General features: G+C 47.9%; 1 protein-coding gene across 1 annotated transcript in view; it reads right to left on the bottom strand.

The window, feature by feature from the left end:
- The window catches only part of LOC137621604 (uncharacterized), an 80,115-nt gene that overhangs the window by 6,993 nt on the left and 52,947 nt on the right, over positions 1 to 20,175 (bottom strand). The window contains exons 9-10 of the mRNA XM_068352029.1: positions 17,459 to 17,541; positions 6,199 to 6,265 (exon numbers count right to left, since the gene is read on the bottom strand). Of these exons, the coding sequence (XP_068208130.1) occupies positions 6,199 to 6,265; positions 17,459 to 17,541 (150 nt within the window). The remainder of the gene's footprint in view (positions 1 to 6,198; positions 6,266 to 17,458; positions 17,542 to 20,175) is intronic.

Here is a 20,175-nt window from a genome sequence, read left to right as displayed (position 1 = left end):
GCCAAAAACCCTTCCAGGGAATGACGGGGAAGGGCTAACCCAGGTTCTGGAAAGAAGAATGTTGCTCAGACCTCCCTGAAAATTCTTCTTATTCTTGCATGTGCCATGCTCTGTGTTTACGGGGTGAGGCCGTGTTCTGGAAATACGCTCCAGAAGACTCGCCAGGCTGGCCGTGCTGCGAAACCCCAATGGGAATCGCGGTCGCAATTGCCCTGGCGCTCGCGCGATGATAAATTAATGATTTGAGCGTGGGCGAACGTGGAAGCGCCCATGCGCGGGCACGCAGGAACGCAAACGAAGGTGAGCGAAGGAGCGCAGAAGAAGGGCGAGCGTGGTAGGAAGGGCGAGAGCTGGTGGTCGGCGAGTGATAACCCATAGGCGAGCAATGGATACTGCAAGAATTAAGCCGTCGGCTCGCGCGACGGAACGCCGGCGGCTCGCGCGACGGAACGCCGGCGGCTCGCGCGACGGAACGCCGGCGGCTCGCGCGACGGAACGCCGGCGGCTCGCGCGACGGAACGCCGGCGGCTCGCGCGACGGAACGCCGGCGGCTCGCGCGACGCAACGCCGGCGGCTCGCGCGACGGAACGCCGGCGGTCGCGCGACGGAACGCCGGCGGCTCGCGCGACGTAACGCCGGCGGCTCGCGCGACGGAACGCCGGCGGCTCGCGCGACGGAACGCCGGCGGCTCGCGCGACGGAACGCCGGCGGCTCGCGCGACGGAACGCCGGCGGCTCGCGCGACGGAACGCCGGCGGCTCGCGCGACGGAACGCCGGCGGCTCGCGCGACGGAACGCCGGCGGCTCGCGCGACGGAACGCCGGCGCCTCGCGCGACGGAACGCCGGCGGCTCGCGCGACGGAACGCCGGCGCCTCGCGCGACGGAACGCCGGCGGCTCGCGCGACGGAACGCCGGCGGCTCGCGCGACGGAACGCCGGCGGCTCGCGCGACGGAACGCCGGCGGCTCGCGCGACGGAACGCCGGCGGCTCGCGCGACGGAACGCCGGCGGCTCGCGCGACGGAACGCCGGCGGCTCGCGCGACGGAACGCCGGCGGCTCGCGCGACGGAACGCCGTCGGCTCGCGCGACGGAACGCCGTCGGCTCGCGCGACGGAACGCCGTCGGCTCGCGCGACGGAACGCCGTCGGCTCGCGCGACGGAACGCCGTCGGCTCGCGCGACGGAACGCCGTCGGCTCGCGCGACGGAACGCCGTCGGCTCGCGCGACGGAACGCCGTCGGTTCGCGCGACGGAACGCCGTCCGTCCGCGCGACGGAACGCCGTCCGTCCGCGCGACGGAACGCCGTCGGCTCGCGCGACGGAACGCCGTCCGTCCGCGCGATGTAATACCGTTGGTTCGCGCGCGGGCGAACATTGGAGAGCATGAGCGCAGGCGTGCAGGCACGTGGGCGTGCGGTCGCGCGGGCACGTGGGCGCGCGGGTGAGCGCAGGCGGTCGGGAGACCGATGACGCGTAGGCGGGCGATGGTGCGTTCTGGCGAGCGATAGCCCGTAGGAGAGTGAAGGCGCGTTGGCAAGCGATGGCGCGTTGGCAAGCGATGGCGCGTCGGCAAGCGACGGCGCGTTGGCGAGCGGTGGTGCGTTAACAAAACGCTAGCGCGCAGGTGAAGAATCGCGCGGGCGCGTAGGCTATTGCCAACGCGAGAGACTAGTGATGGTTAGCTCGCATCGCGCTAGAAGGCGCGCAGGTGCATCAGGAAGGTGAGCGCTGAAGCCAGCTGTTAATCAGGCAATCCTAGACGGTCAGAAACCCGTTGGTGCGCCGCAAAGAAGGGCGCGCAGATGTGCGCTGGCGATTGAAGAAAGCTGGCGCGCAGAAGGACAGAAGAAAAGGTGAGCGCTGGCGAGCAGGAGGAAGATCTACGGCAAGACTCAGCTACCGGAGATTGTGGTCCACAGCAGGCGAGCGCTAGATCGCTACTGATGGTGTTCAGGGGAACTGACATGCGTGGCAGATCGATGGCGATCGTTGACGCGTAGGAGATCGCTGACGAGCAGGTGAACGTTGACGCGTCTAAGGTCGCTGGCGAGCTGGTGATCGCTGGCGAGCAGAAGGCAACGCGTGGAAGCCTGCGCGTAGAAGAAGAGTCCTTGACCCAGACCTGAACCGAAGTTCTAGATCGCGAGGGCGAACGTGGGCGCACAGGGCGCGTAACAGTAACCAACAGGAACAGCAGAGATGATCATCATGAGAGCGCTGACGAACAGGAGAGCGCTGGCGAACAGGAGAGCGCTGGCGAACAGGAGAGCGCTGGCGAACAGGAGAGCGCTAGCGATCAGGAAAGCGCTGATGAGCAGGAGAGCGCCTGTGCGCTAACACTGAGCAGGAGCAGGAGAGCGCCTGTGCGCTAACACTGAGCAGGAGCAGGAGAGCGCCTGTGCGCTAACACTGAGCAGGAGAGAACACAGAAGAAAGGCACGCAGGGGAACCCTGACACGCAAAGGAAGAACCCCCGAGGGAGGCAACCCTTTGCCCCGAAGGGATCGTTGTCTGTCGGGAGACTGATGTCCGTCGGAAGACCGTTGCCTGTCCGCCGGGAGACTGAAGTCCGTCGGAAGACCGTTGTCCATCGGAAAGACCGTTGTCCGTCGGGAAGACCGTTGTCCGTCGGGAAGACCGTTGTCCGTCGGGAAGACCGTTGTCCGTCGGGAAGACCGTTGCCCGTCGGAAGACGAGGCCAGACTGCTGTCCATCTGCACCAGGGGCGGAAGATCAAGAAGAAGGAGTTGTAGGCTGCATACGGAGATTCAAAAAGGCGCCTCTTGGCACCCTTATAGGGAGATGGAAGGCCCTTACGACGAGGCGGACGGTGAGCCTTACGGCGAAGGAGGCCAACAGCAACAGCAGCAGAAGAATCCTCCGAAGAGGAGTCTCTATGAGTGTACTCCCTCGCGAACGAAAGAGAAACACTTCGTAGAAGAGACTGGTCAGCCAGTGACCTAAAAGGAGCAATCCTCCAAAGAGGGGCTCCTGCAGTTGACCAGCCCCTTGAGCGAAACTGCAGGTGCGACCGCTCAGCACCAAGAGCATAGTCGCACGAAAAAAAAAAAAAAGGCAAGAGAAGAACCCCCAAAAGGGGAAAAACTCAAGCCTGGACAGGAAAAACTTCCCTCGGAAGGAAAGTTACCCACCCAAGGAGGCGAGCCTCCTGAGAGTTCTAAAATGAACTGGAGAGCTGTCAATCGTCACGGGAGAACTTCCAGTAGAAGGAGACACGCCCCTGACGAAAATCCAAAGGGGAGGCAGCAACAGCCGAATCCCCAGGCCTCAACAAGACAGCTCACACCGTTGCCATATTACAGAAACGATCTAGATCAGTAACTGTAAAAAAATAAAACAAAAATCATTAGTACACATTCATTCCCCCGGGAAGGCTCCGAAGAGGAAACCCGAGGGAAAGGAAAACAAGAATTACACAACAGGCACGTGCCCTCACAACCACTTACACTCACGGAAGGAGAGCTGTAACCAAAACAGAATTATAACAATTATAATTATGTAACTATGTAATTATGTAATTTAAAAATGAATGAACACTAAAGAAAGAACGAAAACCCCGAAAGGAATCGTTCTACAAAGCTGAAAAATTAACAAATACAATTAGATTCATAAACTAATTGAGACAAAACGTACGGCGTAGCAACCCCCCCACACGGGAAGGAAGCTACAAAAGGCGTAGTAACGTAGTAAAAGGGTGAACGACCTCAAGAGAGAGAGAGAGAAAGACTGAAGTCAAACTCGATCGCAACCCATAAAATTACACCGTGGTGGCCTAAACTGCCGAGGGCTCCACGGAGATATCGTACACTACACACACAACTCTGAAAAGGAAACTTACTGATTTCTATACTCAAATATATATACAAACATGAAAAAATGTTTACATTTATATTGAGTAAAAGAAAAGTGAGTGATTAAGTAAAGACAAAACAAACAATGGCTGCCAAGCGAGGACAAAGACAGACGTCTGTCCCAGTCCGAGCCAAAAGTGAAAGTGAGCTTCACCGGTGTGTGAGGGGAGGGAGGGGTAGCTAGCTACCACTCCCCTACCCACCCGCTAACTAGCACGGGGGTAATACACCCTCGTTAAATTCTAATGGCTAGCCATTTCAGCTACGCTAAAAGGTAAACCCAATGTAAATAGCGTGGTTTGTATTTCGGTTACAGAACAAAGTGCATTTTTATCACTTTCCCAATTTTGCTATTACTATTGTAATAAGTTTTATCTGGAATACTATAACAACTACTAAACCTTAGCTAACAAAATCTGTACTCATGGAAAAGAAAGCTATTAAAACATACATCAGTGAAATCTGAATATAATTTCCATTCATAAAAAAACATGAACCTGGAATAATACCAATGTAAAAAATAATGCCAACATATTCTAATGAAAATCCTTGACCTCGGCAGCAGAGTTATCACTGCTGTTCATCCAATACACCAGTGCACCACACACATTGAATTTTTTTCAATATCAACAGAAAATTATTCAAGCATATATAATAAGGTCCTCTAGCACTCTAAATCGGGCTATACTGTGCTGTATAATTAGACCTTGCCATTCACAACAGTTACCTAACAACCCATACCAGAAAATACTGAAAAACTAAAAATAACTGATGATTCCTCAAAATAATCCTATCTCATCCACATTGATGACTTGCGCAGCACAAAACCCACCTTCCCTAATAATCTCAGCCAACACATCCAGGAATTCACCTGCTGATTCATTTTCAACATTAGGTACTTTCACCTTGCACCTTAAGGTTATGCAAATTGACAGGCCTTAAATCTCATAAACCACCCCTTACTGGCTGCAAACTCCTCACTTTCACTCCCTTCCCCCTTTTAACTTTTCAAGGTCTCGAACCAAATGCTTAGCCTTCTCTTGAATCACTATCAGGCTTACTGGGATACGTCGCTGATGCTAGTCATCCAACCTAAGCACTAAAAAACTCTCCATCTCAATCACAAGACCACTGCGTCGTTTCATAATAATGGTTGATTTCATAGGGGAAGATCCTTTCTTATGCTTAGGGATGCGATATTTATCGTTGATGATAGTCGCAACCATAGAACGACTAAGGCCTAACACAACCTATAATCGTATGGGTCTCCCCTTTTTCGTTTCTCTTCAGTGTCCACTTTGATTTCAATCGTAATGGCTTTCCTCTTTATGGATGCACTGCCATCAGAAGAGTCTCCCTTATGGTTTCCAGACATGATGCAAAGCAAAAAAAGGCAAAAAAAAAAAAAAAAAAAAATATAGAGAGCATCACTGAAATCCTGAATGCGTATCATAAGTTAAGATAGCAAACTGATGCTAAAGTGACACGTAACACACTACTACATGGCCAAATGACGGCATTAGCTGCTCTCTGTGTCAGCAGGTAGTTCATCGTATTATCGAACCAAACATTGTAACTCGAAACTGAGTTATGCTGATTTTTCAAGTACCTTATGGGAGCCCGTTCTTAACGATAAATCGTCGTAACAAGAGTACCTCTTGTATCAGCCTCGACTTACAGTACACTCCCATTATATAAGTGAGCATGCTGTGTTGTATTTGGTCATATGTAACTAGATGTGTTTTGTCTTTTCAGTTAAGGTACAGTCACATTCTGTATATAAGTGTGAATACCCCTTTACTGAAAAGACAAACCATTGAGTTACACAAAACCAAATAGAGGACAGTATACTCAGTTATACAAGTGTGAATGCCCTAGATTGAAAAGAGACAAACTTGACTATACAAGACCAAATAGAGGACATTATACTTATTATACAAGTGCGAATCCCCTTGACTGAAGAGACATAAATCATTGAGTTATATAGGACCAAATACAGTAGGGGACAGTTAGTTATATAACAGGAGAAAATTGAGGCTGAAATTTTTATGTAAGTGAGTTTTCAATCCCTTTTGTAATACTGTTATGAATACTTGTCATTTTTATCAAGACCTGTTCTGTATTTGGTGTTATAAAATAAGTGAATAAATACTGTACCTATAAATGTTGCTTTATGAAATGCAAGGCCTTTTCTGTGAATAATAAAATTCAAATGGTAAGGTCTGACTTCAAGTTACAGTGATTTACATACGGTAACTAAAATTCAAAGAATGTAATAAAACAGACTTTGAGAAAATGGGATGGATCAAAAAGTTTCTTTTTCTTACCTGTTCAGTAGTACTCCCCTTGAAGACATAGCAAGTAAAATGAGATGATATGGTACAGCTTGTGTCCCTGTAAATAATTACATATTTATACTAAGAGGTACAATTTTTCAGAAAATAAAGTCAATCCTTCCAACACAAACCAATTACTTGAGAACTGCCTATTCTTTGTGCAGTGAGAGTTTTCATACACCTTAATCAACTGAAGAATGATAAATAAACAATAAAACCCATTTGCAGAAGTCTGGTGCATGTTCGTAGGGTCCCTTAGTTCACTGGAAGATTAAATGAACCACTCTCTCTGTAGTCTGATCCAGTTATGAAAAAAAATGGGTTCTGGAGGAAGATAATTGGTTCATGTAATGGATTTTTGCCTATAAGACTAATTCTTATTTCAAAAAATTTTATTTGTTTAGTCACAAAGTCATTATTTTGACATAGCCTGAAAAATACCTAAGATAGGCAAAGAGCTGCTTCAACTTTAATCAACGGAAAGGAACTGGAGGAGGCAAAGGAAGATCCAGGGAAAGAGAGAAGCAAAGAAACCCTAAGCTTAGAAAGTAACAATACGGTCAAGACCTAAACAGGAACCCGTTAAAAAACTGTAATTGGGTACATGAAGATAAACTTAAGTGGCTATGTAACTTGCACACATCTCTTTAATGTGTAATAGAAAATAATCACAGAAACAGTACCTCCAGCCAAGCAAGTCACGAGAGAAAAGTAGATAAAAGTAAAGGTTACTGATGAAAAGACTTGTTGTCATAGCCACTGCATTTAAAGAGCTAAATTTCAGCAAAACAAAATCTATTGACAAGAAACAGATTGCCTTGAGGAATCAGTCATTAATGAAAACCTGTCTTCAAACAAAATATTTTTCCAATAAAGTAATTATTCATAAACTGTACTGTATTGACTTATTCCAGTGGACATAATAATCCCAGTCATACCAGCTTGTATAATGCCTGATTTGAGAAGAGTCCAGTAGTCAAGATTTGTCCAGCATATGATGGCCACTTGCCTTCAATTCATGTCTATTAAGAGATCCTGTCAGTGTATGCAGAAAAACAATTTTATAATAAAATTTCTTATTTTCATACGCACCTGATGTTCATATTGCTTCTTCTCCAGAAGCGTAGTTTAACAGACACTTGCCTATAATTGTTTCTAATTTCAAAATTTTCCTATTTTATTTTGCTTCATATTTACATCCCTTAAGGGATCTATAGAAAATCTATAGAAATAGTTTCATCACGTATCTTATGTATCATGCAAGTTCTTTTTTGAGAACAAATCATAATAAACCAACCTCTTTTTCTCCACCTCTTTATCCCAACTTCTGGTTTAATAAGTTAAAAAAGCAAGAGAGAATGAATGATTATACTGTAGTATCGTTACCGAACGATAAACAGCTGCTTTGTTACAAATAACCAATTCGGATAACAACAGCTGGTCTTCTGCTTTGCAATCTAGATGCCTTTCAGAGGGAAAAGGTATGTGGAAATACGAAGGTTTAGCTACAGGAAAACTAAAGTAATTCAAGAATTTGAGACCCTACAAGAGGAACTCGACTCTGTACGGCACAGTAAACATTCGTGAAGGAACGTTATGACCACTAGACCTGGCTATGGAAGTTATGTTAGTGTAAGCACCTGGGAAGGCAAGTCAGGTTTATCAGCAATAAGATAAAGCTTGCAATCCTCTGAGAACTACAAAAGAAGTTAAATAAGTTAAAGCCCAAAAGGTTCCTCACTAACTTGGCTGGTGAGTGAGTATTGGGGTGTCATATCATTATCAACTCCACAAAAAACAACTATTCTCTCTCTATAATTCCCCTTGAACTAAAAATTACTTTCCTTGGCTGTTATGAGCAACGAACAGCAGTCATTTTGTTCAAGATGTAGAGGTTTACCGCTGCGCAGCTATACTCTCCGGTTTCGTAAAACTACCTTAGATCATATGTTCGGAGAGGAACCACGAGATATCGTATTCCTAACAAACATTATTTAAAACCCAGTGCTTTTCCGATGCAGAGATGCTAACCAATTGGGTACTTATTAAATTTGAATGAAATAAACACACATAAGAATCTACAAGGGGAGATACACATCTTAACTAAACTTTAACTAAGAAACTGAAAATGGGATACTCTTAGCATGGTACTTATCATTAACCAATAGATTGTTTCTTTACTTTACTGGGGGCAATTATCTTTTTAAAAGAAGGTAAATGTGAAGCTTATTTTTTTTTTACCAGTAAATATCAATAAACTGAGCTTCTGGAGAAAAACCAATTTGAACTTCACTGAAATAATTACAGTAATACATTATAAATGGATGCAACCAGAGAGGAAAAAAATATAACACAGGAAACTATAGGACTACAATAGTCATCAGATTAGTCAACAGATACTACTTTACTTAGGAAAATGTATATTTTGTGATGGGCAGGCCTCTTAATGTGCCTAAAATATGACAAATTCGAAGATAATTTGTATTTTTCCTAACCATACAAACCTTAGCTATTTACAAAGGGTATTACTTTTAGCGTAGCTGAAATGGCGAGCCATTAGAAGTTAGCGGGGGGGTAGGGGAGTGGTAGCTAGCTACCCTTCCTCCCCCTCACACACAGGTGAATACTCACTTTCACTTAGAGGTAGGACTTGTCTTGGGGGACAGGGCTGGCGGGCAAATATGTGTAAATAGCTAAGGTTTGTATGGTTAGGAAAAATACAAATTATCTTCGAATTTGTCATTTGTTCCGTAACCGAAATACAAACCACGCTATTTACAAAGGGTGACTTATCCCTTAGGAAGGGTGGAAAGTCCCCAGCCATACTGGCTTTGGCTTTACCCGGGGACTCAGAATCCGAGTGAGTCGCACTCGAGAAAAGGAGTCCCTGCACCTCACAAGTTCCTTGCTCCGCAAGGAACCATGTGGCCTACGTAAGCTTGTGTGTGAAGGAAGAAGTGTGACCCGTCCTAGGCAGTTGACCTGGAGTTCCAGAAGGAACTCTGGGTTAGGACGTTCCCAATACCACCTCGTCAGGGTATGGGGGACGCGACAGTATTGACTCAATACTCGGAACACAAGGAAGCATGGTTTACCTGCAGAGGTTCGAGGTCAGCTATGCAGAGACCAGGATGCTGCTTCCCCGTAGAGGGGATGATGAAGAAAGAAGTAAGGGCCAGACATACTTCTTTCGTTCATGCAGACTAAAACCTGATAACAATGCCCTCAACCTTCTGCTACCTGTCCAAAAAGGAGCCTGAGGTTAGACCAGCTGTTGTGTAGCCACCACAGAGCGATAGAAAACGTATCGAGATTCCTGTGGGTCACACCCTGCAGGAAGCGGGCTGCGAAGGTCATTAGACGCTTCCAGACTCCAGCTTGTAGCACCTGCGTCACAGAGTAGTATTACTCGAAGGCGAGGGACGTTGCGATGTATCCAACATCGTGCTGTAGGGCGACGTGACGGGGGAGGGTCTGAAGACAGGTCGAGATGAATGTCCTTGAGTCCGGGCTGAAGAGGTATACTGGTGACTCTCCCCCCATGTCCTCCTTGTGCTCCCAAATCGGCTGCAACTGAGGACAAACTGCAGCTGTTCCCAGCGCTAACCTCTCGATTCCTTACTGGCAAGAAAGAGAAGGTCTTGGGACATCAGACACAGAATGGAGACTCGAAATCTTGAATGAATCGGACCGAAGGGCCGGGACCCTCAGATTCTGAGTCTAGCCAACAACTCAGGAGCGAGCCTGAATGTTGCCTTCCCCTCTTCCTTAGAAAGGGGGGAGTAGTAAGAGACCAAGAAGATTGCTTACACACTGGCCGTGGCCAGAGTGAGCAGAAGACCCAAGGCAGAATACAATCCGAGGCCTGTCGTAAAAGGGTCTTGAGAAGATCTCTTAAAGGACTAAAAGTCCGAGCCATGCTCCAAGTTGGAGGTCTTCCACCGACTAGGGCAGGGACGATCGTAGCTTCGCATGAGCGAGGATAGATCCAGCGGGCAGGAAAAAGTTATTCCTTTAAGCCTGAAGGTCAGGGAAAGGCTGAGCGACAGGCTTCATTGCCGAGAGCGGAAAGGAGTTTCCTCCCGCCGAAAGGCAATAAGACCGTTATTGCTGGAGAAGAGGCCTCAAGGGAAGAGGTATATCTCCCACGGCACCAACCACCTTAGACTCTTCACTTTGCCTGGGAGACCCCTGTGGATGACTATCGCAGATGACGCGACCTCCGTACCGCGACAGTAGCGGGTTGTCTCTTCTAGAGGAGGAAGCGTAGTGTCTCCAGGCATGAAGCCGAAGCGACGCTCCGGTTCGGGAGAGATGTCGCAGTGTGGTTGCTTGAGTAGTCTGCGCCGTGGGAGAAGCTCTCCCGGGAGTTCCGTCAGGGGAAGCAGAGGGTCCAGAAACCGTTCTGCGCATAGTCCCAGTGGAGCTCTCCCAATGAAAGGTTGACAGACAACCTGGTCTTGTTGAGACCCATTGTCCACAGACAAAAAGGAGGGAAGACGCAGGCGTCGAAGTTGTCCCACCATCACCGGAATGCATCTTGCCAGAGTCTCGGGGTCTGAGACTGGGGGGAAGAATAGCGGAAGCTCGAGGTTCCAAGCTGTCGCGATCAGGTCCCCCAGACCAGCACTTGCTGGTTACCCAAGGTCAAAGACCCCCAGGTAGACTCTCTCTATGAGCCTCTGCTCGGATAGTCTGAGAGAAACATTCCCCTGCCTGGAATGAGAGAGCCGAGTCGATGGTGGTATTGAGAGAATCTCAATCATCCCGGTATCCCTACTGCAAGATGTGAAGGTGTGAAAATGCGTCCCCTGCTGGTTAGAATGAAGTCGACGCGCAACGGGGCGACTCGGCAGGAGCTGTAGGATCTGAAGAGGGGCCAGACTAAGGCCCCTAAGCCTGCCTGAATGATGGAGAGGTATCCTTCAGGTCTTGACCATAGGCCTGGACCGGAACATGACCCCCCCCCCCCCCCTTTCCTTTGATGAGTCCGAGAACCGCATCAAGAATGTGGGGAAAGGACGAGAATATCCACTACCATCAAGAGGCTCCATAGGTCAACACCCATTGCAGGTCTAATAGTTCCGCTGGTCCCATAGGGCCAGGGAGTCCAGTTAAACATTGCCTGAAGCCACCGGAACTTGGATCGCCCCACATGGAACTTATCCTGAGGCGACCGTTCGGACTATAGACGGGTCAATGAGGAAAGAAGAACTAGGAAACGTTCCAAGGTAGGGCTGAAAGCTCTGCTTGACTGAGAACAGGTATTGCGACTCTCCTCAGTCTTGCCACAGTCAACCGAAAGGAAGGCTCGGAGGATGTGGTAACAGAATCTGGCGTCCCCAGGTGGTCACCCATCCAAGTACCGACGTTGCTTAACCTCGCTGGACGGACGAGAAGCGGGGTTTCCAATGTGGTAAGGCGGTTGACTCAATATCATGGCCAGATACTCCAGATGTTGAGGCAGAGGAAGAGAAGGCTCCAAGCAAAATACCATGAGCCCACACTCATGGTAAGCATCCGGAAGCTTGTCCCGGCGCTGAAGAAGGTCGAAACCCGAGCCTACCGGAGTTGACCAGCCCTCCAAACAGCAGAGGAGGCGGAAGCCTGCACCTGAGCGGCCAAGAGGAAGGCAGGGAGAGTTCTCTGGGGAAACAAACCTGCTATGCCAAGGCGGGATAGCCACACTGCATCATAAGCAGGAATACTTGCAGTCTAGGCTGAATTCGACGAGCACCCTGGAAGATGGATGGAATGGAAACTGAAAGTACCCGTCCTTCCGATCCAGGGTTTAAGGAGTCCTGTCGCCTCGTTACCAGTCTGATCGATTCTGCTGGTCTACGCTGGCCGAAGTTTGTTCGACAAACTTGATCAGGGCTGAGAGGTCGACTATGGACATCCCCTCTCAGATCCTTCCTTACAAGAAAGGATCGACTGAGGGGGCCGGGGGTGAAGCCGTCGATGATCCTAAGGAAGACCTTCGCCTAAGGTATGGATCATTCTGCCCAACCGGGCAACTCTGCTGACGCTATGGCATAGAGGTTCAGAGACACTGAATTCGCTGACAGAGACGGCAGGCGCGATATCCTTGGCTACTCACAGAGATTGTGCGGGAATGGGCATCGGGAAGCTGTCATTCGGATGAGTAACCTTAAGCATCCTCCCAGCGAAAAACCTGCAATCCTAGAGTTCGTGAACTCCTTTTAGGAATATGCCCCCCCCCCGGGGGAGTCTCCCGTGCCATCTGTTCCTGACAGGAGGAAATTGCAATTGGACACCTTGTCCCAGTTGTCGTAGCCGATAACTTAGGCCGACGTGGTTGAAAGAAAAGGGCACTGGAGCCCTCCAGAGTCTGGAAGAAAGCGCCTTGGAGGAGTGAAACCGGAAGTCGATTTACTCCGCACAGCAGCTGTCTAAGTCTCTGTCCTTGGGCACAAACAAACTCTTCTCAAGGATGGAAGGGTGTCTGAGGTCGTCGACCTCCACAGATGAGATACCCGAAGGAAGCCCTCAGTCAGCGCGTCCAGATGGTACAACATCGAGCTTGTCCGCAAGTTAGATACTTAACGACGAAAGGCCAAGGTGCCTGAGCTCGAGAGGAGGAAAGTACCCTTGATCTTCCTGTAGCTTCCTTGAACCAAACCTCGGGCCGTAACCGAGGAGGGAAAGAACCTGGTAAGCTCCCAGAGGAAGAGGTAAGCAGTCACCCCTTGTCCGATGGAGAAATCTCGAACGGAAAGCCCCCCCGCCAAAAAACCTTCCAGGGAATGACGGGGAAGGGCTAACCCAGGTTCAGGAATAGAGGAGTGTTGCTCAGATCTCCCTTAAGTTTCTCCTATTCTTGGAAGTGCCATGCTCTGTGTTTACGGGGTGAGGCAGTGTTCTGGAAATACGCTCCAGAAGAACTCGCCAGGCTGGTCATGCTGCGAAAACCCCATTGGGAATCGTGGTCGCAATTGCCCTGGAGCTCGCGCAACGGGAATTCCTGGTGGTCGGCGAGCGATAACCCATAGACGAGCAATGGATACTGCAAGAAATAAGCCGACATTTGTGCGAAGAAACACTGTAGGTTCGCGCGACGGAACACCATCCGTCCGCGCGATGGAAAAATCGTTGGTTCGCGCGTGGGCGAACATTGGAGAGCATGAGCGTAGACGTGCAGGCACGTGGGCGTGTGGGCGCGCAGGCGAGCTGTCGCGCGGTTGCGCGGTCGCGCGGGCGAGCGGTCGCGCGGGCGAGCGGTCGCGCGGGCGAGCGGTCGCGCGGGCGAGCGGTCGCGCGGGCGAGCGGTCGCACGGGCGCGCGGGCGCGCGGGCGAGCGGTCACGCGGTCGCGCGGGCGAGCGGTCACGCGGTCGCGCGGGCGAGCGGTCGCACGGGCGAGCGGTCGCACGGGCGAGCGGTCGCACGGGCGCGCAGGCGAGCGGTCGTGAGGGTGGGCAGGTGGATGAGAGCGAGTCCGAGGCGGCGAACGCAAGCGTTAGCGCGATGGCGAGGAAACGCGCTGCCGCGTGGGCAAGGAGGACCGCTGGCGATATGGATCAACAAGCGATCGGTGGTGAGCTGGTGAGCGCTAACGCACAGGTTGGCGATGGCGCGTTGTGTTATGCCGACGCGATGGTCGAGCAGTATGCGCAGGTGAGCGATCGTGCGTTGGCGAGCAGTATGCGAAGGTGAGCGATCGCGAGCAGTGATCAGCATGCGCCGGGTCGTGCGATGGTGATCAGTATGCGCAGGGTCGCGTGATGGTGATCAGCATGCCAGGTCGGCGGTCGCGCGATGGCGAACAGCATGCCAGGTCGGCGGTCGCGCGATGGCGAACAGCATGCCAGGTCGGCAGTCGCGCGATGGCGAACAGCATCTGCAGGTGGGCGATCGCGCGATGGCGAACAGCATACGCAGTTGAGGGTCGCGCGATGGTGATCAGCATCCGCAGGTGTGCGGTCGCGCGATGGCGATCCGCAGGTGTGCGGTCGCGCGATGGCGATCAGCATCCGCAGTTGAGGGTCGCGCGATGGCGATCAGCATCCGCAGTTGAGGGTCGCGCGATGGCGATCAGCATCCGCAGTTGAGGGTCGCGCGATGGCGATCAGCATCCGCAGTTGAGGGTCGCGCGATGGCGATCAGCATCCGCAGTTGAGGGTCGCGCGATGGCGATCAGCATCCGCAGTTGAGGGTCGCGCGATGGCGATCAGCATCCGCAGTTGAGGGTCGCGCGATGGAGATCAGCATCCGCAGTTGAGGGTCGCGCGATGGCGATCAGCATGCGCAGGTGAGCTAGTAGCTGGCGAACCATGTTCCTTCAGAAGTGTTGGAGAACGTTGGCGTGCCGGCTGTAACACACGTGGGCGATCCGGAGATCGCTGGCGAGCTGATGATCGCTGGCGAGCTGATGATCGCTGGCGAGCTGATGATCGCTGGCGAGCTGATGATCGCTGGCGAGCTGATGATCGCTGGCGAGCTGATGATCGCTGGCGAGCTGATGATCGCTGGCGAGCTGATGATCGCTGGCGAGCTGATGATCGCTGGCGAGCTGATGATCGCTGACGAGCTGATGATCGCTGACGAGCAGAAGGCTACGCGTGGAAGCCTGCGCAAAAGAAGAAGAGTCCTTGACCCCGACCTGAACCGAAGTTCTAGATCGCAAGGGCGAACGTGGGCGCACAGGGCGCGTAACAGGAACCAACAGGAACCGCAGGGATGATCATCTTGAAAGCGCTGACGAACAGGAGAGCGCTGATGAGCAGAAGAGCGCCTGTGTGCTCACACTGAGCAGGAGCAGGAGAGAACACAGCAGAAGGGCGCGCAGGGAAACCCTGACACGCAAGGGAAGAACCCCCGTGGGGGCAACCCTTTGCCCCGAAGGGATCGTTGTCCGCCGGGAGACTGATGTCCGTCGGAAGACCGCTGTCCGTCGAGAAGACCGTTGTCCGTCGGGAAGACCGTTGCCCGTCGGAAGACGAGATCAGACTGCTGTCCATCTGAACAAAGGCGGAAGATCGAGAAAAAGGAGTTGTAGGCTGCAAACGGAGATCCAAAAAGGTGCCTCAAGCACCCTTATAGGGAGATGAGAGGCCCTTACGACGAGGCGGACGGTGGGCCTTACGGCGAGGGAGGCCAACAGCAACAGTAACAGCAACAGGAGAAACCTCTGAAGAGGAGTCTCTATGAGTGTACTCTCTCGCGAACGAAAGAGAAACACTTCGTGGAAGAGACTGGTCAGCCAGTGACCTAAAAGGAGCAATCCTCCGAAGAGGAGCTCCTGCAGTTGCCCAGCCCCTTGAGCGAAACTGCAGGTGCGACCGCTCAGCACCAAGAGCATAGTCGCACGAAAAAAAGGCAAGAGAAGAACCCCCCAAAAGGGGAAAAACTCAAGCCTGGACAGGAAAAACTTCCCTCGGAAGGAAAGTTACCCGCCCAAGGATGCAAGCCTGAGAGTTCTAAAATGAACTAGAGAGCTGTCCGTCGTCACGGGAGTACTACCAGTAGAAGGAGACACGCCCCTGACGAAAATACAAGGGGGGAGGCAGCAACAGCCGAATCCCCAGGACTCAACCAGACAGCTCACACCATTGCTATATTACAGAAACGAACTAGATCGGTAACTGTAAGAAAATAAAACAAATAATATTAGTACACATTCATTCCCCCGGGAAGGCTCCGAAGAGGAATCCCAAGGGAAAGGAACAAGAATTACACAACAGGCACGTGCCCTCACAACCACTTACACTTGCGGAAGGAGAGCTGTAACCAAAACAGAATTATAACAATTATAATTATGTAACTATGTAATTATGAAATTTAAAAATGAACACTAAAGAAAGAACGAAAACCCCGAAAGGAATCGTTCTACAAGCTGAAAAACAAAAAACAACTACAATTAGATTCATAACTAATTGAGACAAACGTACGGCGTAGCAACCCCCCACACGGAAAGGAAGCTAGGCTACAAGGCCGTAGTAACACGTAGTAAAAGGGTGAACGACCTCAAGAGAGAGAGAGAGAGAGAGAGAGAGAGAAAGACATAAGTCAAACTCGATCGCCACCCATAAAATTACGCCGTGGTGGCCTAACTGCCGAGGCCTCCACGTAGATATCGTACACTACACACACAAATCTGAAAAGGAAACTTACTCATTTCTATACTCACATATATATACAAACATGAAAACATGTTTACATATATATTGAGTAAAAGAAAAGTAAGCGATTAAGTAAAGACAAAACAAACAATGGCTGCCAAGCGAGGACCAAGACAGAGACGTCTGTCACAGTCCGAGCCAAAAGTGAAAGTGAGTATTCACCTGTGTGTGAGGGGGAGGAAGGGTAGCTAGCTACCACTCCCCTACCCCCCCGCTAACTAGCGCGGGGGTAATACACCCTCGTTAAATTCTAATGGCTCGCCATTTCAGCTACGCTAAAAGTAATACCCTTTGTAAATAGCGTGGTTTGTATTTCGGTTACGGAACAAACAAACTTTGTTTCTTCTTTTCAGAGATACTAGAAAGTCAGTAGGCCAAAAGATTCAAAATCAAGTAAAGGAGGAGGGGCAGTGAAAGCCAGGGAAAAGATTTCCACTCCAAAAAGGGAGTATATACTATATGTGGGCAAAATCAGCTCAGTAATCATGGAATAATTAGAAATAAATTATGTTAAAATCAAATATGAATCTGTGTCAACTGGAACCGTTAAGCAGTTGGATGGTACAGAAAAACTAAGTTAACCTCCAAAAAGTTGGAAACACGAAGGACAATATATATTCAGGAGGCAAGCTACTATCCCAGCTATTCTTTTAATCTTCTCTAGAAGATATAGGTGGTTAGAAATTCATGTGTTCTGGATACTGATTATGTTAAAATGAATGGTTTGTGTTTGAACAACTACAAGTTGAATGTATATCTATGTACAATATACTAGAGAAAAGATAGAAAAAAAAGCAATGTACAGTAAACTCTGTTATACTCTAGAAAATTTAATAATAATAAGTCATGAGTTCATATTCAATAGAACATTAAATAAATTAAATAATCAAGGTACAGTTTTAAGTCGTAAAATAAATTATCAACCATAAAAATCTGATAAAAATCTTCAATATATCAGTCTGTTTTCCCTCTTAATTAGGCTCCTATTTTACTAACTCAATTAAATCTTACTCAAGAATTAACCAAGAATAAATAACCAATGCAAACATGTTTGGTAACTATATCCAACATATGGTATGGAAAGCTTAAGCTATAAGATGACAGACTTACCCTGCAATATAGGCAAAGTATTCTGGCATGTCATTTCTTCTACCACATGATGATATTTCCGTATAGCTATGACTGAGAATCATCTGGAAATAAATTGAAAGGATAAAAAATTAGTAGCATTTGCAACTTTTTTGAAGAGTAAACTCCAATGAAACCAGGTACTTGCTCTTTTTCATAATCAAACCTATATAAGAAGAAAAAATTGAAAAAAAAAAAAGTGGGGCTTAAGGAGCTCGACTCACAACCTATGGTTGGGATTGTGGAAATTCAGATTACTGCCTTCCTGATAAGGAACATTTCTATTCTTAGTACTTTAAAATATATTTTTTTTTAATGAAATGTGTGCCTTTGGTACAAATAGTGTATACTATGTTAATTTGAGTGAAGGGGCTCTCCACTGGTTGATAAGTAACCCTGAAATATGATGATTACAACCTTATGATCCCAGTGATGAGTAAAATTATTGCTAATAGACCATAAATATACAAGCTAAATTCTGTTCAATTAATCTCTACAAGAAAAAATTTTGAAGCCTGGCTTCTTAAAACTTTAAATTTTCAAAGAAAAATTGCATTTAACTTTCATAATATTGACTTTTGTCATTCAAATATGAAAAACTAGGGAATTTTATTGCCTCGATCTGGAAAGTTACTTTTTATAAAATCAAATAACTTCCATATGAAAAAATCCTGATGAAAGTGTTTCCTATATATTGATAAAATACATATAAAAGAAAATTATCTTTCAAATAATTTTTAAATGAATGAAATTAATCGTGAAACAAAAAAGTAGATATCCCAAAAGTAACATTGTTTTAATGAAGCCATATTGCACTCCTTAACCATGAAAATTCTACGGGTTAAAATCATATAATTTAGGGAAAAATAGGTAATAGAGGAAAATTAAAAATATTGGCATTAGAAGAAAATAAACAATCACTGAACCATGCAATCTAAGAATTCCCCTTTCCAATAGAAATGTGGAAAGAGGTGGCCAGAGGAGTGAAAGGAGGCTGACAGAGGACAAAAAATCTTCACTCGAGATCAACAGAACAATGACCAAATTGGTAGAGGTAGAAACAAGAGTAAAAACATCTTGCTGCAAAGATTTGGATTGGATTTCTGAATTTAGGCTACAGTAATCCCTCACCATATCGAGGTTCACCTATCGCTCCCTTAGTACATAGCAGATTTATAAATACTGTATATTTATTGTAAACTTATATCGCTGACTCCTCTTTATATCATGGGTTTCTGATGGTAAATAAGTTCATTATTTTTAATATTTTAATTACTTTTGAAGTCAATTTTGGGCTAATAAAAGCTTGAATTTATAAAGATAATAAAAATCATGAAAAATTATAAAATATAAGAAAATGTACCGTAGATCTCTGTATCTACTTTGTCAGCGTTTGCTGGGGAAATCTTGGAACATAATACTCATGATAACCAAGGCATTACTGTAAATGGCTTGGCGCTAGAGCCTGCAAGTCCATTCAGCCCAAGTGCATCTAGGGTTAAACCCAAGAGTTACATTATGAGATAAAATGTTAGCAAAAGTTGAACATCAAGATGAAAAATTGAAAAATGTTATTTTCATTAGTAAAATAAATTTTTGAATATACTTACCCGATAATCATGTAGCTGTCAACTCTGTTGCCCGACAGAAATCTACGGTCGGGATACGCCAGCGATCGCTATACAGGTGGGGGTGTACACAACAGCGCCATCTGTGGTCAGGTACTCCAGTACTTCTTGTCAACACCACCTCAATTTTTTCCTCGGTCCACTGGTTCTCTATGGGGAGGAAGGGTGGGTCAATTAAATCATGATTATCGGGTAAGTATATTCAAAAATTTATTTTACTAATGAAAATAACATTTTTCAATATTAATCTTACCCGATAATCATGTAGCTGATTCACACCCAGGGTGGTGGGTGGAGACCAGCATACATGTTAACAAAGAAGCTAAGTATCCCGTATTTTATTTTATTAGTTATTCAAAAATAACATAAAATAAATAAGTACCTGGTAAGGAAGACGACTTGAACCATTACTCTGCCTTTATTAAGTACGTCTTCCTTACTGAGCGTAGCGGTCCTCTTAGGATGCTGAACGACTCTTAGGTGCTGAAGTATAAAGGGCTGCAACCCATACTAAAGGACCTCATCACAACCTTTAACCTCGGCGCTTCTCAAGAAAGAATTGACCACCCGCCAAATCAACAAGGATGTGGAAGGCTTCTTAGCCGACCGTACAACCCATAAAAAGTATTCAAGAGAAAGGTTAAAAAGGTTATGGGATTATGGGAATGTAGTGGCTGAGCCCCCGCCTACTACTGCATTCGTTGCTACGAATGGTCCCAGGGTGTAGCAGTTCTCGTAAAGAGACTGGACATCTTTGAGATAGAATGATGCGAACACTGACTTGCTTCTCCAATAGGTTGCATCCATAACACTCTGCAGAGAACGGTTCTGTTTGAAGGCCACTGAAGTAGCCACAGCTTTCACTTCATGTGTCCTTACCTTCAGCAAAGCAAGGTCTTCTTCCTTCAGATGAGAATGTGCTTCCCTAATCAGGAGCCTGAATTAGTAAGAAACTGAGTTCTTAGACCTTGGAAGAGAAGGCTTCTTGATAGCACACCATAAGGCTTCTGATTGTCCTCGTAAAGGTTATGACCTTTTTAGATAGTACCTAAGAGTTCTAACTGGGCAAAG

Source organism: Palaemon carinicauda, chromosome 2, assembly GCF_036898095.1.
Source record: "Palaemon carinicauda isolate YSFRI2023 chromosome 2, ASM3689809v2, whole genome shotgun sequence".
Classification (NCBI taxonomy): Eukaryota; Metazoa; Arthropoda; class Malacostraca; order Decapoda; family Palaemonidae; genus Palaemon; species Palaemon carinicauda.
This window is presented reverse-complemented; position numbering and strand designations above follow the sequence as displayed.